A 26,801-nucleotide genomic window follows, 5' to 3' on the forward strand; every position below is an offset into this window, starting at 1 on the left:
GGGGTAGCAGTTAAGAAAGATGAATTTATAGCATATAATGCATACTGAGGAAATCTTTCCATGCCTATCCTGAAATGACTGCATCTGAAAAAGCTGGAGATCATCAAGAGCCAACAGAAAGTATAAGTGGGCAAGCTAGAAGTAAGTTGGGGTGCTGGGGGATGTAAAAGTATCTGCTGTGGTCCTTGAGAGAAATAGCACTGGGGGGAAAAGCTAATTCCAGGCCATAAAATAGCAGCTGGTATGGCTACATTGCACTTTGGTAGCCTTTTGTTTATAGAACAATGCTTACTGAGGGTCAGATTAAACTCTGGTTTTAAGCCAGGCTTTTATGGCATTATGCAAAATGGATCAGTCAATAGAGGAAAATGCCTGGATATGTAAGGAAGTGAAGGCAAGATGCTGTAAAGGAGTGGCAATGGACTTGCCTAATAACTATCTTTGAATAGCAGCATAGGGAGAGGTGGTGACGTGGAAAAAGCATTTCAGAGCTGGAACACTAAAGAGTTTACACACTTCTTCAGTGACCTTCAGAAATTCAAGCTGAATCTAATTTACATAGAAAATACATAGGAATGTCTGCAAACCCCCTGCCTAATAAGTTGTCCCAATTTTAACCTCCCTTTGATTTGTTGGAGTCATGCTAAGGGGCATTGGTGTAGGTCAAAATAAGACTCTGTGTCAGGGTTGAGAATGAGATCACTTACTGAGGACTACATTTGAAAAACCAAAAGGAAGTAAAGGGAAAATTCACATGACCCCTACAAATGTTAAAAGGGAGATGGAGCCCTCACCAAAGAACCTGTCAAAAATAATGAAACTGTCCTCAGTGTAATTCTTATTAGAAATCAAGAGTGAAAGGGTCTTTCACTGAAAGTCCTGAGCATGGTTGAGATGTTCAAGGCAGGACATAGGATTGGCAGATTTGTGGTAAATATCTGGTGCTTTCTTTTACAAATATTATGAAATGGCATTTGGGATCAACTTCTTACATTGCTTTAAAGAATTTAGATGAGATAGGGCTGTACTTACCTTAGACTGCCTATGAAGTCAAAAGAGGAAGAGGTAGCAGCATTTCCAGAAAACAGTTGAACTCTAGGTGAGATGCATAGCAATTTTCAGTAACTACTCAGAAAGATTACAGTGCATCAAGTCCTAATTTACATTTACTTTTTTTTAGGTAAATGGGATGAACCAGAGCCTACCCACGCAGTCCTCCTTGATTTCTTCACTTATATCAATGGGATAACTCACTGGACTGAATCCTCTGGAGGATCAGTAGTTAAATAATTTTCTTTCAGAGGATATTTTAAAAACAGGCCTTCACAGAATGCAGGTTTTAGTGAAACAGAGGCATCAACCTACAGTTACAGGAAGCCACTGGACAGATTCCCTTGGCATTAAAAAAATCATTAAATTAAAGCCAGTGAGTATCAATTAAACTGCCTTAGAGACTACTGATGAAAACTGGGCCTTCACACCTAGAGAAACGTAAAGTGCATAAGAAATTACAACCTCTCTGTAGCTTTATGATCAAACCCTGGCCTACTTTTGACACAAAGCCAGTTGCCTGGGCTCACGGCCGATGGAGTTGCAATGAGAGGGATTGCTGTTGTCAAATAATTAAATGGATGTGAGAATGGCCTTGTATATGTAAACTGAGACTCTATTGTTGGCCTAAAGACACTGAATAATCAGATCCTTTGAAGTGTAAAAACCAGAAAGATTTTCACAACTGATACCTTTGTCTTGGTGTCTTTGGAAAATTGTCACAGTTCTTTCTCCTGAAGGATGTTTGGGATGCCTGACAAAAGTGAGTGTAGCTGCTTCAGGTTTGCAAATAGCATGTTATATACTACTGCAAAAAGGCTTTATGAACTTAAATGTTACAATCATATAAAAGAAACAAAGGCCTACCTTTATCGTTATCTTAGATCAGAAAGGAAATATAAACAAGGCCAAGAACATGTATTTGAGCATGGAATGTGTAGAAGAGTCAGGCACAGCTTTGAGACCACCCAGTGCTTGGTCTCCCCCTCTAACCTGCAAGATGATCCATTGAATTTGCCAGATTATTTTTTTTTCTGGTTCATTACTAATCAGATAACTTTCCTGAGTGATATTTAGACAATTTTTTTTCATGCTTACATTGCAACTTTCTCATTCTAATTGTTAAGCCGGTAAGCTGAAACAAAATAGGTGCAGCATTCTTTTAAACAATCCCTTCTGTATTAGAGGGCATTTACAGTTCACAGTCTTTGTTTTAGGCTCGAGATTCTAGATACCAGAATAGATTGATATCAATACAGCACACCATAGATAACAGTAAATGTCCGATTCCACAGCCAGGAGATCCGCTCAGTGGAAAAGTTTTTAAAAGAACAGTGCTTCTCCCCAAATAAAAATCCAGAGTACACCTTTAATTTTCTTTTCTTCCTTGCGAATACCAATAATTGGTAACAAAAGTCAAACAAAAATTTAGCTAAACTACGTCAAAGTAGTGTTGGGAACTGACCTTTCCAAGCCACAAATCAATAGGCAAATCAGAGTTCATCTCATAATGGCAACCCAGGCTCAGTGCACACCAGTGACACGATAGAGTGTCTTAGGACTTGTTCACCTGACACAAGGCAGTATGTCCGGCAAATATTTATTTTAGCAATATGGGACAATACTTCCTGGTGTGTTGCTTCAGAACTGTTCTCTGAGTGGGAGTACCATCCTCGCATGATAAGAAAAGAATGGCTACAGGCTGAAACCAGCTAAGCCCTGACCCAACTGGCTCACCTGAAGGCTGGTTCTCCTGGAGTTACCCTATTGAAGTGGATGCTGGTGTAAAGAATTCACGCAAAAGGAAGAAACAGTACTTGGAGCAATGCCACTGATTTTTCTTGAGTTACGCCAGGGAAATGTTTGACTTGCAGAGACTAGTCACTAACTGGAAGAGATGGCCTGGGGCTACAGATGAGGGCTTGACTGTGTACACGTGAGAAGCAGCCACACAGCAGTGGCAACAGGGTGATGGTCAAGTCAAGCATTCACAGAGAAGCTTTTCCTGGAAGAGCCACCTTTGTTCAACTTTGCCAGTTCTGGTGGGGGGCTTGTGACAACAGTCTAAAGAAGGACACACAGACCTTACCTACAGTCCAGCTTGCTCTGGGCAAGCAGCAATGCTGCTGCATGCAGAGGCAGAGCCACCCAGCAAGAAGGGCCAGCTTGCAAGTGAGTCATTAAATCTATTTGCTTCCAATGTAACACATTCCCAAGATGGAGCAGCTTTCAGGCTGATTTTTGTTTCTGTGCATTTCTGGGGGGAGGAGGAGACATGTTTGATTGACTGTCTCTGAACTGAGGAAGCTGAAAGTTCTCATTAAGGAGGCTTTGCCTTGCTGGCTGCATCTCAGCTAAATAGGATTCTGCAGCTGTGAACAGAGGACTAATGAATTCACTTTAATACCCAGCCATCAGAGCTGTAAATAGTATTGCACAGGCCAGTTAGATGCTGAACTGAGGGAGTAAATGAAGTGCCAGGTGTAACTGGGAATGAAGCAGGAGTATATGAGTTTTCACATGATCCTCTGTTCAAAAGCACTCTGGAGATGGGAATATGCCTTTGGTTCCAGCATTTCACTTACCTGAAAAGCAAAATGTATGCCAAAAATGAACAGGAAAGTATACCTTTAAATCAATGCCATTCTCAGTTTCTGTATAAAGTCTCATCATCAGTAAAACACACAGGAGAACAGAAATCTAATTACACCTGGTAAGATTATCATAGAATCATAGAATACCAGGTTGGAAGGATTAGATTGTGTTTTATGCCCTTCTTCCACCTGAAAATAATGCAGAGGTGGGAAAAGTTTCTGATCACGTTCTTGCTAAGCTATCCTGCTGAGAGGCATTGATTTTCAGGGTTTACATGAGTGTGTATCTGACTATTTACAAAGTCTGTTTACTCTTCAGATGACAAAAGCACTCAAGAACGATTTCTCCCCCCCTCAGGGAAAGGCAAGAAGAAAGAAAGGAATGTCCTTTTTTGCTGCTGTTCTTTGCATTGTAAAAGCATGCATGCACTTGATTTGTATCAGTAAGAACGTTTTCTGGGCTAATGTGAAATTTATACATGAGCCTCACTATCAAGCAATTGCAACACATGCCTTCCAAGGGAGTTGCATTGCAGTGACAGTTAACTGAATTATTTGGAGAATCTTATCATTTATAATCAAGCAAACTGGTCCACTGACTAGTGCAGAGGCTGGGAATGGGAGAGTTAGGTTCAATTCCATGATCTTTATGGGTCCTTTCCAACTTCAGATTTTCTATGATTCTGTAATTCATTACTTCAGCATAAACACCTTGTTGAATTGTGTTGTTCATGTTTCCCAGACACCTGCAGCGCACCTATTGCTACTGTGATCATTAGGTACATCCAGTATCTCTTTTATTGTTTATAAGGAAACAGAATAAAAAACAAAGGATGAAATTCACCTCTTCTGAGTTCAGCTGTCTAAGCCAGCTACCCTGGATTTCAAAATATCCAATGCTGAGAAACTGATAACTTCCCAAGAGCTCTTATGCACCAGTCTTAGGCTGAGACAAATCATTCCAGAAAGGGGCTGGAGAACGGGTTAGTTAAAACAATCTGAGCTGAATCCTGCAGAGACATAACATGGACTGCCCTATTGCATCACACTGATGACCCAATAAGCATGGGACTCTCCGGTGAGAGCAGAGAAAAACACATATCATTCAACTCCTATGCTTATTCAAAGTCAAGGATTCTCACAATTTTGACATCAGTAACACCATAACGAAACAGAACACAGGAAAGTAATGTGACATCAGCTGAAATGATTTATTATGAAAAATAATTAAATTAAAGGTTACTTGGGGCTCAATAGCTGCAGCATTTTAAAATGGAAAGCTAACAGTTAATGCACTTCATATCTACTTGGTTCGAAAGCATTCCCTTCAAAACAATTCCCATAAGCCCCCACACAGCAGACTGAGGACACCACACTCTAAGAAAGTCACAGTCCTCAGTTCTCTTTCAGGTCACACAAGACTAAACTGTTCAAGTAGCAGAAGCATCTGCCTTCCTTGTGTACTCCAAAGGTATTGTTGGACTATTTTGATCCCTGTCCATATAAGATACCGTCACTAGTACCATTGGGCATGCTAGCTGGGACTCAGCCGTTTATAACACAAATCATAGTCACATAACCAGTAGTGAGACTGAACATCAGTCTCTCACCTGACACCCAGCTCAGAGTTTGATGCTGACAAATAATAAAAAAACACTAGTGAGATAAGGACTCACAATAAGGATGCAAATATAGCAATTTTGTAGAGTATATGTAAAACATGTTTTTATACTCCTGATGTAGTGCTCACTGTGCAGAAGGAAAAAAGCACCTTGCTTTCCTCCAGTGACCCAGAGTCACAGCCAAAGTAGGTGCAGGACCACGGGGGAGAAGAACGCAAATGCTCTTCTGAGCTGAGTCCTGCCTGTCTGACTGAACCGCAGCTGTGGAAGTGATTGCTGTTTCCCTTCTAAGGTAAATGAAGTGATGCGTGTAATTATGGTTTTACAGTGTGCACTTTCTTCAGGCTGGACTTTTGAAAGGCATCAGCTGTCTCTAGACTGTCTTGTAATAACCTTGGTTTATACACCACTATATGATTAAAGACGTTAGCCACCTTGCCCCATTAGCAGTATCACTGAAACAGGAGAACAAGTCCTCTTTGAAATGAAGTTTATTCTACAAACATTTAGAGTAAAAATTTTAGCTAATTTCCATAACTGCATATAATACCAGAAGGAAAAAGCACAAGAGAGAAGTATGGTCATTTCAAGGTTACTCACAGCTGTTTTCTAAACTACTCACTTGCTAGGGAAGCATTAAATGGGAGCTGAAATATTTCCTTTCTTTTATGCTCATGTTCTCATCTTTGGACATTTTGTTTTTACGCATCCACATTCATCTACATGCACATATGTGAATTGGACTGTCTTATGCTCAGAGCAAACCAGTTCCACCTTCACTTCGTGACTCCTTTTTTCATGGCAGCAAATACATTTGTGTTCCATTTCACTGGCCTCAAAGGAATACCTATAGAAATGAGATTTGCACATCAGTCTGCTGCCTGTTGTCTTCCCAAACTGATCCATATTTGCTGCTCCAAATGGAGGTACTTCTAAGAAGCAGAGGAGCAAAATTTCCTATCTATTTTTCTGCTTATTCAGAACAGTCTTTCCTCAGGATGCTACTAGACATGCAGGGCCGGATCCTCTGACACCAGTGGGAAAAATCCCAGTAACTTCAGTGGATTTTGGATTAGGCCCATTTTGGCAAGACAGAAAGGAACAATTCATGCAGAGCCCAAAGAGCAGGAAAAAACTCGACTAAACACCAGAGCTGTTCAAAAACAACATAAGGAGATGTTTAAGAACAGGTAGTTAATAAATTTGGCTGATGTCTTTTCAAAGGGACCTCTTTTCCTAACTAAGGTAAGACACTCCTGTCACACTAAAGACATTTAGTCACACTGCTAATGACTGCTGTTCTGCACACCCAGTTTCCCAACCAGGTCCTTTTAAACAACAGGAAGGGTACAAACAGCTGCAGCCAACTGGTGACAAGAACCCAGGAAGACCAGACATGGGGGAGGACAGAGAAAAGTGTCCTACTTACACAGAATAGGTACTGCATGTCCCTTCACAAAAGGGCACTGGGACTGGAGCAGCTGACTTACAGTTGTTGTGGACGATATACTGCTCTTTCACATTGCGTTTGCATTTATGCGGCAGGTCAACACCTGTGTAGGAGAACACTTCTGTTAGACTTCTTCAGACTGGGGAGTAAATGTTTTGAATGGCATCTGCTAGGAAACCAAGGGCAGATCTTTTTAAAGTTCAAATGCATAACCAAAGAAAGAAGTTAGAGTGCAAAGAGGCACTAATTCAGCAAAGCAATTTCCTGTTGGTCAAGGCACTTTTCTATTTGTGGACTAGCTTAAATGAAGACTTGTGTGTAAGTTTGTGTAAAAATACTGTTGAACCAAGAACTAGAGGAGACATGAAGGGTTTTGGTTTTTTTTAAAACTGCTGTAAGTGACATTTGTGACTCTGTAATGACCTATGATTTGTGGATGGATGCTAGAGAAAAAAAGACCTTTTTTCCATGCAATTTCCAGATGGTACAGAGCATATTTTCTACAAATTTTCTTACAGTTCAAACTAACAGTGTTTCAGTTATTTAAACACACAGAAAAGATCAAAGAATGCTAGTGTCCCCATTGGAAGAATGAGACAGATTTTTAGCCTCAGCTGTGAGGTACAAAACAGCTCTGCTGCTGTAAGAACAGTCTTCCAGTCTGTGGAAACTGCAGACTCTCAGTGCATGCAGAAACAGGACAGGACTACAAGCAGGGGAGAACTTAACAGTATTGGAATAGGGAATCAGTGATTTAATGCACTCACATGTCTTACAACAGCCATCTGAAGTCACATCAACTGTCCCCTGTATTGAAAGCAAACATAACCAGAACAGTTCAGATGCACATACTGCTAAGCAGCTAGTAGCAACAATGAGAGTTCAGGTATATTCACTCATCTCTAACCAACACAGATTCCTCATCAGACCTATTTGTGTACCAATTATATACAAAATTGTTTTAAAAAAAATAATCCAGGAAACAAGGGAGTGAATTGTCTTAAAACTATATATCCTCTCACAAGCCAGGTAAGATGTCCCGTAACACGTGCTTGACATTATGTAGGTCCTACTGAAGCCAGCACAAAAAAAAACCAGCCCCAGAGAATGACAGTTGCTCCTGGAATTGAACAGCCTGACCTGCGCAGAAACTACCCCAAAGCTAATTCAAGTCAATGACTGTCCCTGCTTTGGTTTTCACACAATGCTTCTGAAAGTTACTGGAAACCACTAATTGCTGAAAGCCAGAGCATGAATGATACCACTTGCACATTCATGTACCACTTTTTTGCTTAGTGGTGCACCAAGTATTTCTAACACAATGTTCATTGGTTCCCCAAGGGTCCATGGTGAGTTACCAGTTGCTCAATTGCATTTTGTAACACTGGCATTTCTCAAGTCATGAAAAATCCCAACTTGCTAATGCCCCAATACTCTTCTCTTTCAAGTTCTAGCGCTTATCCCACAACAAGTAAAATGTGTGGGTTGTTTGCAAATAGTTTTGGTTTACTGGGACACTCCATTTAGGGCTGAAAAGACATATTTCCTTCAAACAAGGATGATCAGCTCAGAAAGATCAAGAAACACTGAAGTGGCTCATACAAAACAGAAAACTCCCAGTGCAGCAGCAGGACTCATTCCAGAAGCCTTTTTTTTTTTTTTTTTCTCTAAAATACTTACTGGGACACAGTTTGATTCTTCAAATGGTAGGCAGACCTTTACCGTACTAGTCAAGGAAAACTGGCCAGCTGATTCAGTGCATGTGTACTGAGTACAGTTATCATATGGAGCTTTATAACTCTTCCCAACCTGAACAAAAACAGGAAAAAAATCTCGACCCAATATAGTATAGCAATAAAAATACATTAATGCAACAGTAATATGGTCAATGAACTGGCAGGAGGGACTGGGTTGTTCATATCACTCTGAAAGTGCTGACATGTTTGGAACTCACATCTGTAAATTATGTGCCAAGTTCACCCACTACTAGCCTATGCAAAATCCCTTCTCTCGCCACCTAGGTGGAAAGAATCAAAAGCTGGTGGCAGAATGAGGATAGAGGTATGAACAGAAATGCCAGAAGGTAGGTGTGTTACTGTATGTGGAATAAAATATACACAAAAGAAAATAATTCTTTTAAAGGATTTCAACAGTTTTTTAATAGATGGGGAAAAAGCAAAAAGTGTGAAAGAAAAGTCTTTATATTAGAGGTTAATGAATAAATGCAAAGCCTCCTCATGGAAACATAAAAATTGTATATTGGCACAGGAGAAGCTAGCTTGCAAGATAATTTATCAATAAAAGGATGAAATAGAAAAGATGCAGAACAGAAGAGCCACCAGAGAAGCAATAATATGTAAGACAATAGTCACTGGTTGAGGCAGCATCATTAACTGTTCACAGGAGTAGTAGGCTGTAATAAAACCAAAGAGCTAGCCTGAGGCTCAGCCCATGTCTACACAATGCTACGCTCACAATAATGTATTACCTGGGTGTGTTACCAAGTCACACTACACCACAGCAGCCATGCCACTTTTGATTTCTACCTCAGCAAATTCAGAACTAGTGGTAGTACAGCTGTATCAGCTTGCTCACACTATTTAGCCCTGTATCTTCAGGGCAAGATAATGACACTGTTTCCAGATCAGAGTAATATGATGTGAAGCCAGCTCACGTATCTCTGCAAAAGCAGTATTACACAGTGTCACCGTCCCCTCCAAATTCTTTCTCTCTGTTGCATGTCAGGAGGAGGTGGGGGTAACATGATTTCCATTCCCGCCAGAGATGCATAATTTTCAACACAGTGGTGCCTGTGAGATGTACACAGCAGAGAGTAGTTGTATAAACATCTACATCTACTCTGGAAATACAGACATTTTTAAATCTCCTAGAGGACTTCCCAAATGTATGACACTGGTTCAAAAAATGCTCAGGTCTTTTTGATAATTCAGCCTTGTGTGCAGCGCAAGGGAGTGCTTACCTCAATGGTCACATTGCCAGATGGAAAATTTGCCACACATGCCACTTGCTGGCACTGGCTGCAGCACTGACCCTCCTCTTCCACATAGCGGAAACCCTGTGGAAATAAAGTTTCCATTTCGCTATGTTACTTGATGTCTTGTCCATGAAGCACCTTAGGATCAAAGCCACAGTGGAGATGGCAGAGGAAATGAAACCTTCTGGTTTCATTTCTGTTGTCTTTAGAAACCCATTGGAACCACTTTAAGCCTGACAATCAAAGCTGGCAATTTCTTTCCCTTATTGAATAGTGATTTCAGGGCACTTCGGTTACCACGAAGAACCTGTCATTGGCTGTTCTTTGGGCTAATGCACATCAGGCCAAATAAATTAATTCAGCATATGATTGCTTGCACAATCCAGTGCTAGATCTGATATGATTATCCACAAGAATTGCTGCTGTGAGACATGCAAAGATCATGCATCAGTTATTTCCTTCCCTGTGTTTTAGGTATCCATTGTTCTCTTGATGGGTGTGGGTGTGGCTGGCTTCAGGATAAAGGATAATTGTTTTGTCCATTTTTAGGATTGGTGATGGGTCTGGCCTTATCTGAGCAAGAATGGAAAAGAAACCACTCTTTGCTTACATTCAGTAATAGACTGAACAGTTTGTGTGCAGACTCTCAGCTCACGAGTACTGAGAAGTGTCTGGAAACATACAAACCACTGTGTAGTTTCTTTACAATTTTAATTTTTGAGCTGACAGTGGGCAACACCAACAGAATGGCACAAACTTCATCTTTCAGCAGTCGGACTTCTCTTTAACAGGTTTGCAATCGTTCTCCCTCAAGGCATCTTTCCAAGGGTGATCTCTTAAATTTGCTAGAGCAAAAATAACCAGCACCCTAAAAAGGACTTTAGAAAAAATCTAATAGAAGATTGCATCCTGGTATCTTTCAGTGAGGAAGCAGTTATACTATTTCAGTTTTACAGTACATCTCCTCAACAGTGATTGTTCGTGGTCAGGGAGGCTGAGCATGCAGCGCTGACCTGCTGGCAGGTGGTTTGACATTTCACTGGAACACACTGGATGCGGTTGGTCTGTGTCACAACATCCTGCACATCTGTGCACACACAGTCTTCACAAGAGCTTTTAGGTACCATTGCCCCAGGCTGGAAATAAAGAGGAGAGAGGAGACAGGCCATGGCAAGAATTCAGTGGATTTTAGAATAAACATACATCCCTGGACTATTGAAAATGACGGCTTATGCTTGGGATTTATTTTTGGAAGAACTTCCTGAAATGAATACCCGCAGATCTCTAAAACCTCACACTGTCAGTATGCACACTGTCACTCTACTGCGTCCAGCTCTGGGGTCCCCAGTACAAGAAAGACATGGAGCTGTTGGAGCGAATCCAGAGGAGGGCCACAAAAATTATCAGAGGGCTGGAGCACCTCTCCTATGAGGACAGGCTGAGAGAGTTGGGATTGTCCAGCCTGGAGAAAAGAAGGCTCCAGGGAGATCTAATTGCAGCTTTCCAGTACCTGAAGGAGGCCTACAGGAAAGATGGTCAGGGCCTGTTTATCAGGGAGTATAGTGACAGGACAAGGGGTAATGGGTTTAAAGTAAGAGAGGGTTGATTTAGATTAGCTATTAGGAAGAAATTCTTTACTGAGAGGGTGGTGAGGCACTGGAATAGGTTGCCCAGAGAAGTTGTGGATACCCCATCCCTGGAAGTGTTCAAGGCCAGGTTGGATGGAGCTTTGGACAACCTGGTCTGGTGGAGGGTGTCCCTGCCCATGGCAGGGGGATTAGAACTACATGATCTTTGAGGTCCCTTCCAACCCAAACCATTCTATGATTCTATGAGTCTATAAAATGAACACTCCCAAATGTATCGTGTTAAATAAATTACTACATTATCTCATAAATTCCATGCATCAATTTTCACTCAGTTTAACCTAGTAATTAAACTTACCACATCAAATGAGATTTAAAACTTGTATTCGATCACAATTCTGACTTCTTGACACTAAAACATAGGTAAGATCTCATCTAGTAAGCAAGCTACTGGTCTCTAGCGTTACCTGTTCAGTAACATTTCCAATAGTACATAAGACTACTGGCAGGGAAAAATTACAGGCCATTCTAATCTTGTTTTTTTATGTGAGTGTTGAAAATAACAACTTCAGAAAATTCTGACTCAGACAGCATTAACTTGGGGAAGGAAGTGTCTCGAAGAAAACCTACCTTAAATTCAACTCCTTCAGAAACACATACACCTTTTGGTACTGTAAGAAGAAAATAAAATGAAAAGCATGTGCTAGGAGTGATGGAAACAGTTACTGTACCCATCTCTGAATTGTGAGTGATTTAGAGGAGACAAAGAGTAGAACTGAACTTATTCACTAGCCTTAATAGCCCACACAAAATTGTGGAAAAAACCAAGTAGTACATGGTGCTAATTGTTATTTGGAAGCCCACATGTAACATCTGCTCAGATGTTATGCATGAAATGGGGGGATAATTCTATATCCTGGTATTTTCCATATAGAAAAATCTATTCACCTCATAGTTTTTTACCAGTGCTTGAAATTAGTTGAGCTTTTCTTTATTGTTAACCACCTTGCTGGTAACAGAGCCAATGGGAACTGGATCAGGTATGTGAATCTAGAAATATAATTTGGAAGCAGAGCTTCTGGATACGTTCAATGTAACTGACATTCAGTATCTGACCAATAACTTAGACTCATTGAATACTGCACCAGTTAATTCTACCTCCAAAAAAAAAAAAAGCACCAATTGTAAATGCTGAGAGAGAAGGGGACAGGCTACTGCTTATGATTGTAACTCATTTAGAAAACATTAAATAGCTCCAGGAATAAATAAAACACCTTATGGAAACATGGTACTTACTACAGGAGAAGATAGGACAACAACCATCCTCAGATATAGCAACCACAGGTTGAAAGCCTAAGTCACATGCTGTTTTGTTGATAATGCAGGTTTTTATATCACATTCTGCAACAAACAGAGATAAAGTAAGACAAAGCATCCCGTCCAGCAGTGTTACTTGCAGACAAAGCTTGAACATCCAGGAAATTGAGTAGAAATAGATGATTCTTGAGCCACACTTTTTTGGAGTTTGGGACATGTTCAGGTGAAGTATCTCTAAGCTTGCTCTACTGTAAAGCTCTTTCCTGGACATAGACTTCCGGCCGTTGTTCTTGCTTCTCTTCCCCCACTGGATGTCATCTCTAAAAAAACTGAACACCCTCATGTCAGAGAAGTGACAGAGAAACAAGTTGGGGCAATGAGTCAGAGAGTGGAAAAAATGAAGAGGCAGTGAATGAGAGTCAAAAATGTAAAGGTTGGGACATGCAAGGCAGAGTACCCTGACAGTGCCCACTGCCCCCTCAAGGCATCCAAGGAGCCTAACAGACCTCTGCCTGTCAGCATGAAGGGATGAGGAACAGAAAAACACCATTGTCAGGATTATCTGTCCTGCATCTTCTTATAGGTGCTGGGAATGGCCAGGGTCAGGAGCAGGCTGATGGGGACATTCTGTGCTGTGGAGGGCATTTGGGACCAGGAGGATGCAAATGGAAAGGTGAGGGCAAACATATATCAACAACCTCCACAGGAAGCCTTGGGGGGGCCTGGAAGATGAGCACATCCTCCCTTACTGGATGGATCTCTGTGCAAGGATCACCCTCTCATGTCAGAAGGGACAAGAGCCAGAGGATCCAGTGAAGTGACTGCTGGTCCCAGTGGTCCATGGAGATTTTCTAACGTAAGTATCTGGCAGGTCATGGTACTAGTTTAGAATACAAGCTGGACCAGAGGAGATCTCTGCTGATAGCAAGAGCTCCTGGCATGTATTTGGAAGAAATGACCACTCCAGTGTGTTTATTTGAATCTGGTGCCTGTGGGGTACCAGATCTCACTTGAGGATAGCTACTAAAGGCAAATGATGCTGCGTTATGACATCTGAATTATCTACTCACCACAGACTGTCTCTGTGCAGCATGGGTCATCCAGACGTGTTTTTATTTTGCGTACAAAGCCCTCTTTAGTGCAGTTGATAGGTGGAGATTTAATACAAGGGCGGGGGAAGCAAGAGATATTCAAGGTTGCTTCATCACAAGTACAGTATTGACAGTCGTGTTCCCAAGCCTCTCTAGGCTGTGAAAATAATAGGGACAGTAGTTCAGAGAGCAAAAACTAGGAGCATTATGTTAATAAATGCCTGATGCAAGATGGTGTAAGGCTGGGTTGCCCTAATTTATTATGTGGGAAAATCAGAGTTCAAATCCCCGAGGAAAGAGAAGGGAACAGTAAGAAAAATGCTATTATCTGCCACCTTCCTTTGCAGGTTTATGTGTTTCCAGAACAGAAGCATTGTACTTCTATCAGGAAACAGTGATTCCCACAAACTGCTATTTCTGCTCCTGTACCTCAAGTAATTAATAAAGTTCTGGAGTTAATAAAATCTGCTGTTATCTTCCTCACTGTCATTGTAGTTCACTGGTATTTAAGCTTAGAATTAAAAGAATAAACTCATGCAGTAATTTTTACAGGAGGTCACAGCACCCAGCTATAGTATAATGACAGTATTTTCTTTTTTCTTACCTGTTTCACTGACCCATCTTGTGCAGTGCAACCTATAAAATGAATTATAGATTCCTTTAATGATAACTGAACCAGGGAAAACAGAAGCCGGAGGACAGGAATAGAAGGAAGGTCTTGAAATCTGAGAAACAGCCACAAAGAGAGATCCAGAGTGCAAAGTCACAGGTTGCATACCCAAAACATCTTAAAGATCCTCCTCTTTGTTCTTTTGAAAGTTGCACTTTCTGCATAAGAGCAGGCAGAAACTGCCAATTTGAAACATTTCAAGCCTAACTAGAAAGGGTCAGTATCAAGGTCTCCCCCGTTTCCTCTATACCCAGAACCTCCACCTTAATGTGCTCTTCTAGTCAGGGTCTTATCCTCCCTTCCCATCCCACCATTTACATTATTTCTTACCACAGACAGAAACACAAATGCCATCATGATCATTCAGCAGAATTTTTCCATCAGGACAGTAGCATCCCTCAACAAACACTGGTGTGTTATTTTGGGAGGGGAGGGTGTCCATAACGACTTCTCTGCACAATTAGAATATAAACAGGAGCAAATGAGAAGCAGAAATGTGCCCCAGGACAATCAGACACCTAAATCCCAAGGGAATGTGAACTTCCAGACTTCCTTGGCAATTTTCAAGTTATGGACTTGAAAAGTGCCTTAGGAAATGACCCACCTGCTGAAGCAAGTGTTTCTTTTTGCTTTCCCGCATGGCCTATATACCTGATCCCGAGCACAGACGGCCTCTGTGGAGCATTATAACACACAGGTTAGAAAGCCCAGACCCATGCGAACCCTTCAATTCACAACACATGAACTGAACACGCTAACACAGCCCGCCCCATGGATCCGCACAGCCCAGGCTCCGGCCCAGCAAGGGGGTCCCTGCGTCTTCAGCAAGAGAGGATCAATGGATTCAGCAAGGTGCTTGTGACAATCCTAGTAGTGCTTACCCCAATCACTGGGTCCCCCTGAGCAGGGCAAAGCCCGCAGAGAGAAGCTGTGTGTTGCCATCTAGTGATGAAGCTCTAGGACACACAGGGCTCCTCAGCTGAGCTGCTCAGGAGAGACTATGGGCCTGTTTCACAATTGTTTTGCACCAGTTCTGGACTGGAACAACCTCTTTGATTTTTTTCTGCTTTTTCTCAGGTCCAGAGCAGCTCAGGAAAGATTGAAGCCTGATGATGCAGAGGAACACAAACAGGCGTGTAGGTGAGGAAAGAACAGACCAGAGCTGCTTCACCACCAGCAAGTCTTTCCCAGGCTTACCGCACTGCCCATTCGCCTGCCTCCTCCAGTCCACGCAGACCCCATGGAGCCCACACAAGGCTGCATACGTCTGCATGCTCTGGCACTCAGTGCTGGTGTGCTGTTCTGAGCACCCGCTGGCCACACAGGCCTCGTAGTAGGGCTGGGGGGGGACCACGCTATGGCACTCAGTCAGGTTCCTTCATAAAGCAAGGACATAGACAGGGCATTTCACTTCCTTGGGCTACTTCCAAAGCAGAATTCAACTCAGAACCAAACCCATCCCCACCCAGAGAAAGCCTCAAGGTAAAGACACAACTACAAATTGCTCTGATAGGCAATACACCCACACAGCGTAATTAAGAATGAGCTTTACCTCCAAATCCTTACAATGCTTTGAAAGGAAGCAATTTTATGTTGGACTGATACCTGCAAGGAAAAGTCTCCTGCACAGCTTACAGCTATAATTCTATATGCTGACAATTTTATGTCAGCATGTTTGACAATCCTGTTTTAAACCACAAAATTATTTTTAAAACAGACACACACTTACTATATTCTGACTGCGTTCCTTTTTATCCAGAGCTTTCAGATACTGAATTATAGCTAGTTTCTGGTAGGCCTCTCTAGAACTGACAGGCAGAGGGAGTGCCAAGCAGCAGACACTATTAAGGGAGGACTGATTTTCATCATGCAGCTGAAAAATATCTGCCAAATGCAGGAGCACATCTGTTCGCTGCTCAGTTTTTCAAGGTATGCTAGATTTCACATTTTCATCATGTCCTATAAGCACTTCACCCAAGTCATGTAGTGAAGCACAAAATTATCTTGTGGACTTATTTTTCTGGCACTTTTGGGAGGTATCTTACCAGATGATTTTACATAGATTGGAAGGCTCACAGTGCTGATGATATTCAATCTCAGCTGGTTCTAAGACACCTGGATTACAGTATCTGTTGGTAGTATCTGGGACTTTCCAATCTAATGCCATCTCTTTGAAGGACTCGATAACCTCACCATTCCTCTTCATAGCATCATCAGACTTCTGGTTGGTGCAGGTACCTGGTAGCAATATAAAAGCAAAGTGACAGTTTGTGGACAGTTAATGCTGATGAAGCTGCTTTTAGAGAAACGTGGTGGTTGATGCATTTCTTCTGGTGGTTAAACTGAGATGGCTCTGTCTAGCACAGGACTCTCCAGATTTCATACATTCCCATATTGAGTAGATACGATTGAGAGGAAGGGCTTAGAAAGAGCCTAACTCCATCCACCAAGACTGTGAATAGAATGAAAGGAAGTAACTTAAAACTCTGTTGCCTGACATGTCTTTCCACCAAATAGAGATAAATTTGTTAAAATTTATGAGAAATAGAAATCAGTGGAGTTGCAAGCATTTAAAGATGCTTACAAGGGGTTGAGAGAAAGAAGGAGGAAAATTTATTGCATTCATTACTGTCAGCTGATGAGGACACTCACCACACAGTCCCATGGTATTGTTATAAAACTTTCCAAAAGGGAGTTTTATATAAAATGCAAGTCGACTGTAGGAGATATAAACATCTAATTCAGGTATTTCAACTATGACGTAAAGGCCAGAACTGGTTATCCTGATACCATTCTTGGAAATGTCTGGAACAACTTTCTTATCATTAAACAAAATCTAAAAGGAAGAGAAACAAAAGGTCTCTATGGACATTCTTCTGTTGAGTAAGGTATATGGTTTGTGCAACTGGAAAGTAGAGGAGTACAAATTCAGACCTCAGGTGCACCAAATGAAGTATATCAAAGGCAGTCATTTAAGCAGTTGTCTCTGATTCCTTTTTAATATGTTGTAATTTATATTTGAATACTCATGCCAGGAAGAAAACCACACCTTTTAATTATGTGATCATTTCCTAAATTTTTAGAATATACAAATTTTTGTTGACACAAAAGAAAAAAGAGGCAGAGAGAAAGCAATGAAATTGAATTTCCTACCCATTCTTTACAAGCTTCATCCTTTGTGACAGGACATTTGGCAGAACAGTAATAGAACTACAGCAAAACAATAATGAAAATTCATTTTAACATAATACTTTACCAAGTTTGTTTGTTTTCCATATTCCATTGCTTGTGTCAGAATAACAACAGAGTTGGAGTGAAAAATGAGAAGGGACATTGAACAAATTGCTCCATCAATGACACCACAGTAGTAGTTGTCTATGTGAATCCAAAAGTTGTGAGAGTCAGGGTGAATTGACTTCGCAAGGACATAGGTACAGTTTTCTTTAAAATGATAATATGTTCCATCAAAAGTCACATAATGCTCATTTCCCCATCCACTGCAAATACCTGGAAGACAGAGTGACAGACTTCGAGTTTGGCTTCTGAGTTTCCTGTAAGTACAAGCTGGTTTTAATTCCTTTACTCATTTTCAGTGAAGGCTGAAATAACCAGTTTGATAAAGAAAAATTAGCCTGGCAAGAACGCTCTTATCTGCTCTTAACAGCCAATGTTTTAGATGGGACTTCTGTTCCATTACATACTACTGAATTAATATGAATAGATGTTGACCACATAGACTTCTCTCTCTTGAGGCCCAGCTGAGCATAACATAAATTTCAGGAATTCTCCTGCTGCAGTACTTACACTGACACTCGAAGACTTCACAGCATCCAGTTTCATCATAGTGTTTTGTGAATGGGAAGCCATTGACACAGAGTTTCAGTTGCTGAGGAGGGCAAGTCATGCTGGACAGTTTAATATTGTTTTCTTCTCCCAGGCAAGTGGCAATCTGGCAGTTTCCAAAGTTCCATGTTTCATTAAACTATTGACGGATTGAAAAAGAAGAGAAGAGATACATAACAAAGTAATGTAACAAAACTGTAAAAATCACACACAGCAGCTATGCTCCATTCAGTTAATTCTCTAGCATGGCAGTATTTGGTATCTACTCTTTCTCTGGAGACCAGGCAATACGAAACATATAACAATCAACAAAGCCTCGATATCTACTTCTGTTCTACAACATTTTGTACAGGACTCACTGTTAAGGTCCTGACCACTTCTGATGATGGCACAGTGCCAGACGTGGTTTCCTAGCCTTTGTTGAGCTTAGGTAGCTCTGCCCATGTACAATCATTTAGATGTTTCAGGTGAACAGAATACATACAATACAGAAAAGAATACAGAATCTTCAACTTATTTCTTCAATTATTTGGGGGCTTCTGGTATACTTCTAAATTATCTAATTCAGCCACATCTACAGTCCAACTGTAGAGGTGGTTACCTGCATCAGAGGAGAACATCAAATTTGTCTGTAGGCAATGCTATAGCTGAAGAAACAGATCTTTCAAGTCTCTCACCTTTCTGGGAGGAATGAGCCCAAGACAATCGCTCATAGGAGTCACCATAGAAGCAGGAACTTGGCTTGTTGCACTGGGAGCCGATGTTGGTGGACAGGCTTCGGAGTCTGGATCACAGATCTTGAGGGCCTCATTATGACCAATTTTACATTCTGCCCAAATTAATTCAATCTGGCACGATGCATTGCAAACAGAGTAAGCACAACGACCTGATATATTCACTGGCAGAGAAACATTTTCTCCTGCAAGGCCAAAACCAGACTGTTAGTGCTGGACTGTGCATGAAACTGGTAACTTAAGGTCTATGCATCACAGATCAGCCACATACTTAGACCTGTATTTAACTAGTTGGGTCTGCCTGTACCTGAGGGCCCTGTTCAGGTGTGACTGTCTGTCTGCAACTGCTTGAATTCAATGACTGAACCTGAGCTCAATTCATCCAAATGGCAAAGACTGAGGGAAGGCTACCAGCGGCTAATCTGAAATTCTGCTTTTAAGTACATTAGCAGGAACTGAAAATCACTACAAGAGGTGGGAATACTGAATACATCACTGAGTGCATCTGGTCTTCACAAAGACCAGGAGATAGGTGGTTCGGGAGCTGCAAAGAGATAAAGAAGAGACTTCCATCCTCTGCTTTTGGAATATGACTGTGGATTAGAAGCCCATGTTCAGCAGTTTGGGATTCAGAGTTTGTGCTGGAGATCACTGAAGTTAACATATGGTATAAGCTTCCTTACACCAGGTATATCCTAACCAGGATAAAGTTATAGGATATGGGAGAGCTGTATTTCTGAAGGCGTTAGAATTCAAAGATGTAATAACCTGTGGTAATGTGTAAATGCAGCAGGCTGAATAAGCACTTGCTGAAGCACCTTTATCTAACAGTACATCTTCCCACATCCCTTGAGGGTAGGAAGGGTCTACAGAGGGATCTGGACAGGCAAGATAATAGACTGAGGCCAATTGTATGAGGTTCAACAAGGCTCAGTGGTGGGTCCTGCACCTGGGTCACAACATCCTCAGGCAATGCTACAGGCTTGGGGAAGAGTGGCTGGAAAGCTGTCTGGTGGAAAAGGACCTGGGGGTGTTGGTTAATAGCTGGCTGAAAATGACCCAGCAGTGTGCTCAAGTGGCCAAGAAGGCCAACAGCATCCTGGCTTGTATCAGAAATAGTGTGGCCAGCAGGACTAGGGAAGTGATTGTGCCCCTGTACTCGACGCTGGTGAGGCCACACCTAGAATACTGTGTTCGTTTTTGGGCCCCTCACTACAAGAAGGACATGGAGGTGCTGGAGCGTGTCCAAAGAAGGGCAACGAAGCTGATGAAGAGTCTGTAGCACAAGTCTTATGAGGAGCAGCTGAGGGAACTGTGGTTGGTTAGTCTGGAGAAAAGGAGGCTGAGGGGAGACCTTACCACTCTCTACAGCTACCTGAAAGAGGTTGTAGCCAGGTGGGTGTTGGTCTCTTTTTCCAGGTAACAAGTAATAGGACAAGAGGAAATGGCCTCAAGTTGTGGCAGGGCAGGTTTAGGTTGGATAATAGAAAAAAATTTCTTCACTGAAAGAGTTGTCAAGGCGCTGGACCGGGCTGCCCAGGGTAGTGGTTGAGTCAGCATTCCTGGAGCTATTTAAAAGATGCGTAGATGTGGTGCTTAGGGACATGGTTTAGTGGTTGGACTTGGCAATGTTAGGTTAACTGTTGGACTTGATCATCTTAAAGGTCTTTTCCAACTGAAACGATTCTATGATTCTATGAAAAAAAATTTGCTTGGTTTCTCACCCATTTTTATCAATTGTCCATTGTCATTGCAGAAGCAAGGAATGGCTACCATCGATGATGGAGATGCAGATGTTACAAGTTGCATATGTGGTTCTGCCGGAAATGAAATCAATTAATATTCAAATCCCCTACTACTCTACTTTCAAGCCCTATGGCATCTATTACATTCTCTACAATCACAAAAAGAGGAAAGTAGTCATTTTTATAGGCCCACCACATTCTGTACAGGTAAACACTAAAACCATGCTCTCTGTATTTATATACATCTCTATGACACTGTATGCTACCAGAATAATACACACATACTCCCCCTTGTAGTCAGATTTTTTCTATATAGAATACAATAAACAGCCCTTCTGCTGTCGCTTATTCATTCCAATTTAAGGTTTCTTTGAACTTTCTAGTCCTGCAGGACTTCACCTGACTTTGGAGAGGTGATTTCCAGTGGCACTCCATTTTGCCCTTTAATGCCTTCTTGCAAAGAATCTGTTGGTTCAAATACAGACAGATCATTTAGACATTTTACTATGCAACCTACACTCTGCTTTCAATAGCCCTTCCTTCCCTACCTATTACTCCATTATACTTCTTATTCCACTTGTTAACACATTTAGTAAATACCAAACACAGGTTCACCATCAAGTCTTTAGCTCTTCCACTTGCTTGAGTAGAGAAGCTAGCTTTTAATTTTCCTTGTCCCCTTTGTATCATTTGCTACTAGGATAATATACATTTTTTTTAGCCACTTATTTTTCTTTGCTATAATCATGTGGCAAAATTCCACCTTTTCTTCATTTCTTTTTACTTCCTATTTTCTGTTCATTCACATCCCCTTCACCCTGCAACTTCTCTTTTAGGACAGGAGTAAACCGCCAGGCAGCTTTATTTTCTTGCTCCGGTGACCCATTTGAGACTGACTTATTCCAATGAAGAAAACAGTACAGTAAGAACCATAGTGTGATATAGGTGATGAGAAGGAGAAAAACAAGGTTTAGAAGTATGAAATATTAAGACTAACAACACAAGAATGTCAACTGTGGTATGCCCAAGGTTATTGTAAAAGCTGTACTGAAAAATGGCCAAATCTCTCTATTCTCTCTTTACCCCATTGACAGTAAGAATCTATAAAAATTACACTTTTGGTCCCCACCATGAGACCCACAAACTCTGACCCTTCATTCCTGAACCTGCAACTGCTTTAAATTCTGTGTGTATCCTAGACATGCGGTGAAAGTCTTTTTCCAAGATGGAAGAATCTTATTACCATTACAGATTTTCATAAAGTCACCACCAAACCTCTTATAAATCTAGTACCTTTTGCTGGTGTGGATGATGTTCTGCAATGGACAAGTGTTTTAATGATCACTCCGTTAGGGCCACAGACAGCATCACCACACTCAGTCCCATATACTTGGCTGTATACAGTTTCACTTAAGGTGTAGGTCTTTCCATTGTAGCAGCAAAGGCAATCTGAGACACCAAAAGAGCAAATGCCATGGTAACAGGAGACACTTGTAATATAAATACAAATTACAAGAAAACCAAATTCTAGATTTACCCTTCTGTAGCTCATATCATCAAACAATTACCCAGCTGAAACACTTTCTCAGTCTCTACTTGAGAAGTTGCACTGGGAGTCTACCTCGTTTATTTAAAGTTGCTGGATTTTTGTTGTTGCTGGTGTTCCTTGGAGTCAGCTTGCATGGAGGAACTACTGGCTGGTGAAAGCATCAGAATTGGCACTGTCCTCACCCAGCATGCAGCATGGGTGCATTCTCTCTTGGCAGGGAAAGTGACTGGGATTGCTGCCTTGCTGACTCATAAAACACTGGCTCAGAAGGTGTTGCACAGTCATTTCCATCCATTAATGATGAACATGCAGTGATAAACAATTTCATTTAAATATATAAGAATCTCTTCAGGTTTTGGAGAATGTACTTTCAGGAACCCAAGGCAATATATCTATTACTGTAGCAAACCCAAAGATATGTTGTCTACTGGGTCACCCTGCATTTTGGGATGTGGTTTCTCCCAGATATGGGAATGAACTGATACCATACCTTAAGCAAGTGTGTCCTTAAGGCACACAAACATGTCTCTCGCAAGCTGTCTGTCTAGGCTTATTATGAAATTAGTGAACAGGAAATAGCACCTCTACAAGATTTGCCCTGGTCTAAAAGTGCTCATTAAAACAGGTACCATGAATGGCCTGCTTCAGACTACTTTCTGACTGTCCTCTCTGACTACCAAGGAAATGTAAATGTAGAGAAGTGGTATTTACCTGGGTGAGATGAATCCCACATTTCATGCCTCTCTCCTTCCTCCCTATGATTATCCTTTAGACAGTTCTTCAGGTCAAAGGCTGCATTTTGCTTATCAAATATATCTGTACTGCTGTGCACCTATTGAACTATCTGGCTGGAGTCCTACTACCAATATGCCTGCAGTAACATGTGATGTTGGGTTGTTTCAGTCCTGTCATCACTCAGTAAATGGTGAGGGTAGTGAGAAGTTACCTTTGAAGTCTTCAGTACATAGTTTCTCTTCAGGATCACTGAAGATAAAGAGAAAAGTAGAAGACTTGTTTTTGACTTGAATCAGTATGTGGAATAACAATATCTGCAATGGTATCTACTTTTACATAAAAGCCTACTCCTGGAGGATTTAATGATAATTGCCATTGCCTATGAACATAAACCAAATGTTGCCTAGCTTGTCCTTTCCAGTCCTATTCTACTCTCTCACCATCAACTGACCTACCATGAAGTGCAGTCGGGGAGGGACACACACTTCCTGCTCTCCTCATCAAAATATGGCTTGTCAGGACTACACTCTGGGTAACAGCCTGGAAAGTTAAAGTAAACAAAGTATTCTTAGTCTGCTGTATATAGATCCAGGGAAAACACGTAAATAACTCTATCAGATGCAGATTTGATCCCAAAACGAATGTCATCACAGTGTGAATGTTCTTTATACTACCAATTATTTTTCCACATGCTCTTTTTCCCTCTCTCCCAAAAGTTTTAATTAACTCTGTTTGTCAACATATAATTACTCTTTGCAAATTTAGACCGAATGATCTTTTATCTCTCCCCAGATTTAAAGGCAACAAATTATGCTATGAATGGCACCATCACACAGGGAATTAGCCCAGGCAAGGCATGGTCAACAAGTTTCTGGGGCAAATAGGATATCCTTTCAGCAGCTTTGAAGCTTAAGACATTTAAAACCAGACTAATAGCTTCAACTCCCATAAACTGCATCAAAGCCAAGAAGAATTACCTTCTAAACTGTACAGCAAGTTTCCACATTTCCCTTGTGGGTTCCTGCAGGTCTTTAGACAAGGGGCTCCACAGGGTTTATAGAACCACTCATGTTTGTCAGGTGGATTGTAATAATCACAGAACACAGCTGGAACAGAACAATAAAAAACTCCAAGTCTCAGACACAAGGCAGGGGTTATTTTCTTAATCTTGTAAACAAGAGATTGTTATGTCATGCATGTACAGTGATGTCAAAGTTCCACTGCTCTTTATCTCCCATGTGCCTGAGCACATGGAACACTGCTTTTCTGTGTGCATTTTCAGTGCAATACTTACGGCAAATGGCAGGTGTTCTCCAGTCGATACAGACACCAGCTCTGCTACAACTTCTTGAATAAGCAGCAACTGAGGTACAAAAGCACTCACAGTCTCCCACACTGTCACAGCCACAGAAGTCAGAAATACAAGATTCATAATATGGTATTGGGTTCACCTATCAAAATACCAACAGATCTATTACCACAGGTGTACCTGCTGCACTGTGTTTTAATGAGAAAAAGGGCTCTGCATTTCTGCCATCCACTGACAGTTTCTTTGGCAGAACCAGGTTGAGTCTGTCACAGACTAGGATTGTCATGAAGCAGCGAAGATATTTTACAACAGGTTGTTTTCTATTTTCACCTGCCTGGTAGAATTAGACTCCAAATCTTCTTATTTTCATGTGTGTAATACTGGCATTTACACTCAAAATGTCTTTACAGTGTAATTTCTGCAGGACTGAACTACCTTGTTTTGGGTTGGCACAACTATACGGTGTGTGCACTCTCTAGCTGAGAGATAGTGATTAAGTGAGTATAAAAGGAAATACTATTTTCACTGAACTTCACATCTCTTGTGTTTTAACCTGTGCCAACATGAACTAAACAAGGAAATTAAGCCAAGTTTGCTTTTAAAATGGCTTATTAAACTGCACTGGAGCTTTGTATAGACATTCTCGTTAAGAATTAGTAGCCTTCTTTCTGTTTAGATTAATTCAATTTGTGTCTAAAATAAACCAAATAATTAATCTCTGTAGGTAATTTGAATAAACTTTCCCATACAAACAGACCTACACTAACTTATCTCTAGATTTTACAAACCGATACCTAACCTTTTACTTCTGGTGGTCAACTATTATCCTCTTTGTCTTCCGTTGCTTAAAACAGGCACTGCTGTTTCCTTAACACTGGGCAACAGGATTCAACTGGCATAGCTGTAAAGTGAGGTTTTGAGAGAAGTAGCCCTTGTACTCAGGGATGCTGTGCAATTGCCTTTAAGAGTAACAATTTGTGTTCAAATGTGCTGCATAATAGCAACAAATATCTAGTGTGAAAATACTGAGGATGAGAGAACAATATTACCTTACTGTGACAAGCTTCAAAGATGTTACTCTTAATGATGCTGCAGTGCTTCTGTCCCAGGACAGACTTGAAAGGCTGATTGGCACACAGGTCAGTCATGTTTATATTGGAGCAGGTGCTTGTTATTTTCCAGCTGTTTCCAAACTCCTGGATGCTCATCTCCACGGACTGCCCTCTGGTTGTGAAGTCATTCCTTGAGCGGCCATCAAAGTCGCCACAAAGACCACAGACTTTTCCCTGGGTAATTTGTGTAGGAAGAGTACATGGTTTGGTTATTTTGAGTGCAGTCCACTGTTTGACAGAAATAAACCATAGAACAGGCCAAGGTACAAGAGCTGCAAATTTCTAAACAGCCATCAAAATATGGCTTAGAAAAAGATGGACTTCAAGTGACAAGATCACTTTGTTAGCCCTCCAGTACTGCCCAGTATCTGACTTTCTTCTAGCTCCAAATATTCTGGAGTGTTTCATACTGATTGAACAATGAAATAAAACACAAGACATGGCCTGCTTGCTTCTTCTTGTCCACTGAACTGAACACTTTTCCAAGCTCAGCTTTTCAAACTGGAACTCCAGTTCTGGATACATAATTTTGAGGCCATCCCATACCTACCTGGAAAGATGGTGCCACGTGAACAACAACAGTAGTCTTCTGGTCCCACATGAAGTTCATCCCTTGATTTGTTTCAATCACAATATAACCTCCTCTGAGATCTACTTTGTAATTCTTCTCAGCTCCTGGATTAGTGGCTATCTCCTGAATTCTTCCTTCCAAGAGCCTGATTTCACTGCTCTAGAAGGAATGGATACATTGCATGGAAGGAAATGAAATAGAAAACCTAGTGTGACAGCACTGGTATTCTGCCTCTTGACCTTCATCTCATTTTTCTGTAGTCTTTACACTACATCTTGGTCATCACCAGACATGTGAGCCACAAGCAAGACCCACTGAGTTCAATGGGAAATGTCTGCCCTTGCATGATAAGTCTTACCTCACAGCCACAGAAATTGTGCTCATTCTAGATGAAATCTACTGTGCTGGCACAGCAGGTCCTGAGTACACGGGTAATTGGGCATGCTAGAACACCCCTTGTCATGCTGCTTTGTTTCACCATCCCCTCACTCCCTGCTATGGGAGAAATCTCTTTTGTGTACAGTTTGGGGAAATGCTAAACCTGAGCTGGAGGGAAGAAATTCTTCCATCTGTAGTTACATCTGCCCCATGCTCAAACCATGATACAGAAACATGCTCCTCTAAAAACTTCACCATCACTCCTATACCACTAATGTCACAGATGCAAATACACACACACACACACACATACATAGAGTGCTGTTGACTCCCTGCATCTATCCCCTCACCTGCAGAAGTGTCCAGCCCTGTTAACACCAAACACCTAAACCTTTCCCAGCTTGTCTGCCTCTGCTTTCTGGCTGTTGGACTTCCATAGGTACACTCTAG

The 26,801-nt window shown here is 41.3% G+C and overlaps 1 protein-coding gene and 1 long non-coding RNA gene across 9 annotated transcripts in view; one reads left to right on the forward strand and one right to left on the reverse strand.

The window, feature by feature from the left end:
- The first annotated feature begins 2,636 nt into the window (after positions 1-2,636).
- Positions 2,637-15,594, forward strand: LOC129206512 (uncharacterized). Of its 3 annotated transcripts, none has more exons than XR_008577181.1 (5): positions 2,637-3,222; positions 5,388-5,558; positions 8,738-8,799; positions 13,321-13,470; positions 15,453-15,594. It is a non-coding gene; the product is annotated as an uncharacterized LOC129206512 (long non-coding RNA). The 3 variants fall into 3 exon arrangements; XR_008577180.1 differs by lacking the exon at positions 15,453-15,594 and adding an exon at positions 14,053-14,670 and having other exon boundaries at positions 3,964-5,558; XR_008577179.1 differs by lacking the exon at positions 15,453-15,594 and adding an exon at positions 14,053-14,670.
- LOC129206511 (mucin-5B) overlaps positions 5,558-26,801 on the reverse strand; it is a 51,383-nt gene continuing 30,139 nt past the window's right edge. For 4 of the 6 annotated variants that reach the window (XM_054825761.1, XM_054825764.1, XM_054825760.1 and 1 more), the window contains exons 23-49: positions 25,953-26,132; positions 25,340-25,576; positions 24,276-24,432; positions 23,959-24,087; positions 23,437-23,521; positions 23,193-23,230; positions 21,991-22,146; positions 21,097-21,162; positions 20,677-20,769; positions 18,896-19,137; positions 18,180-18,357; positions 17,632-17,882; positions 17,028-17,211; positions 16,421-16,613; positions 15,573-15,751; positions 14,980-15,049; positions 14,706-14,827; positions 14,310-14,341; positions 13,685-13,862; positions 12,594-12,698; positions 11,928-11,968; positions 10,725-10,847; positions 9,697-9,792; positions 8,397-8,525; positions 7,484-7,523; positions 6,696-6,819; positions 5,558-6,113 (exon numbers count right to left, since the gene is read on the reverse strand). In XM_054825761.1, the coding sequence (XP_054681736.1) occupies positions 5,939-6,113; positions 6,696-6,819; positions 7,484-7,523; positions 8,397-8,525; positions 9,697-9,792; positions 10,725-10,847; positions 11,928-11,968; positions 12,594-12,698; positions 13,685-13,862; positions 14,310-14,341; positions 14,706-14,827; positions 14,980-15,049; positions 15,573-15,751; positions 16,421-16,613; positions 17,028-17,211; positions 17,632-17,882; positions 18,180-18,357; positions 18,896-19,137; positions 20,677-20,769; positions 21,097-21,162; positions 21,991-22,146; positions 23,193-23,230; positions 23,437-23,521; positions 23,959-24,087; positions 24,276-24,432; positions 25,340-25,576; positions 25,953-26,132 (3,603 nt within the window). In that variant the 3' untranslated portion in view covers positions 5,558-5,938. The other 2 variants (XM_054825763.1, XM_054825765.1) reach the window with 2 other exon arrangements.

Source organism: Grus americana, chromosome 5 (genome assembly GCF_028858705.1).
Source record: "Grus americana isolate bGruAme1 chromosome 5, bGruAme1.mat, whole genome shotgun sequence".
Classification (NCBI taxonomy): domain Eukaryota; kingdom Metazoa; phylum Chordata; class Aves; order Gruiformes; family Gruidae; genus Grus; species Grus americana.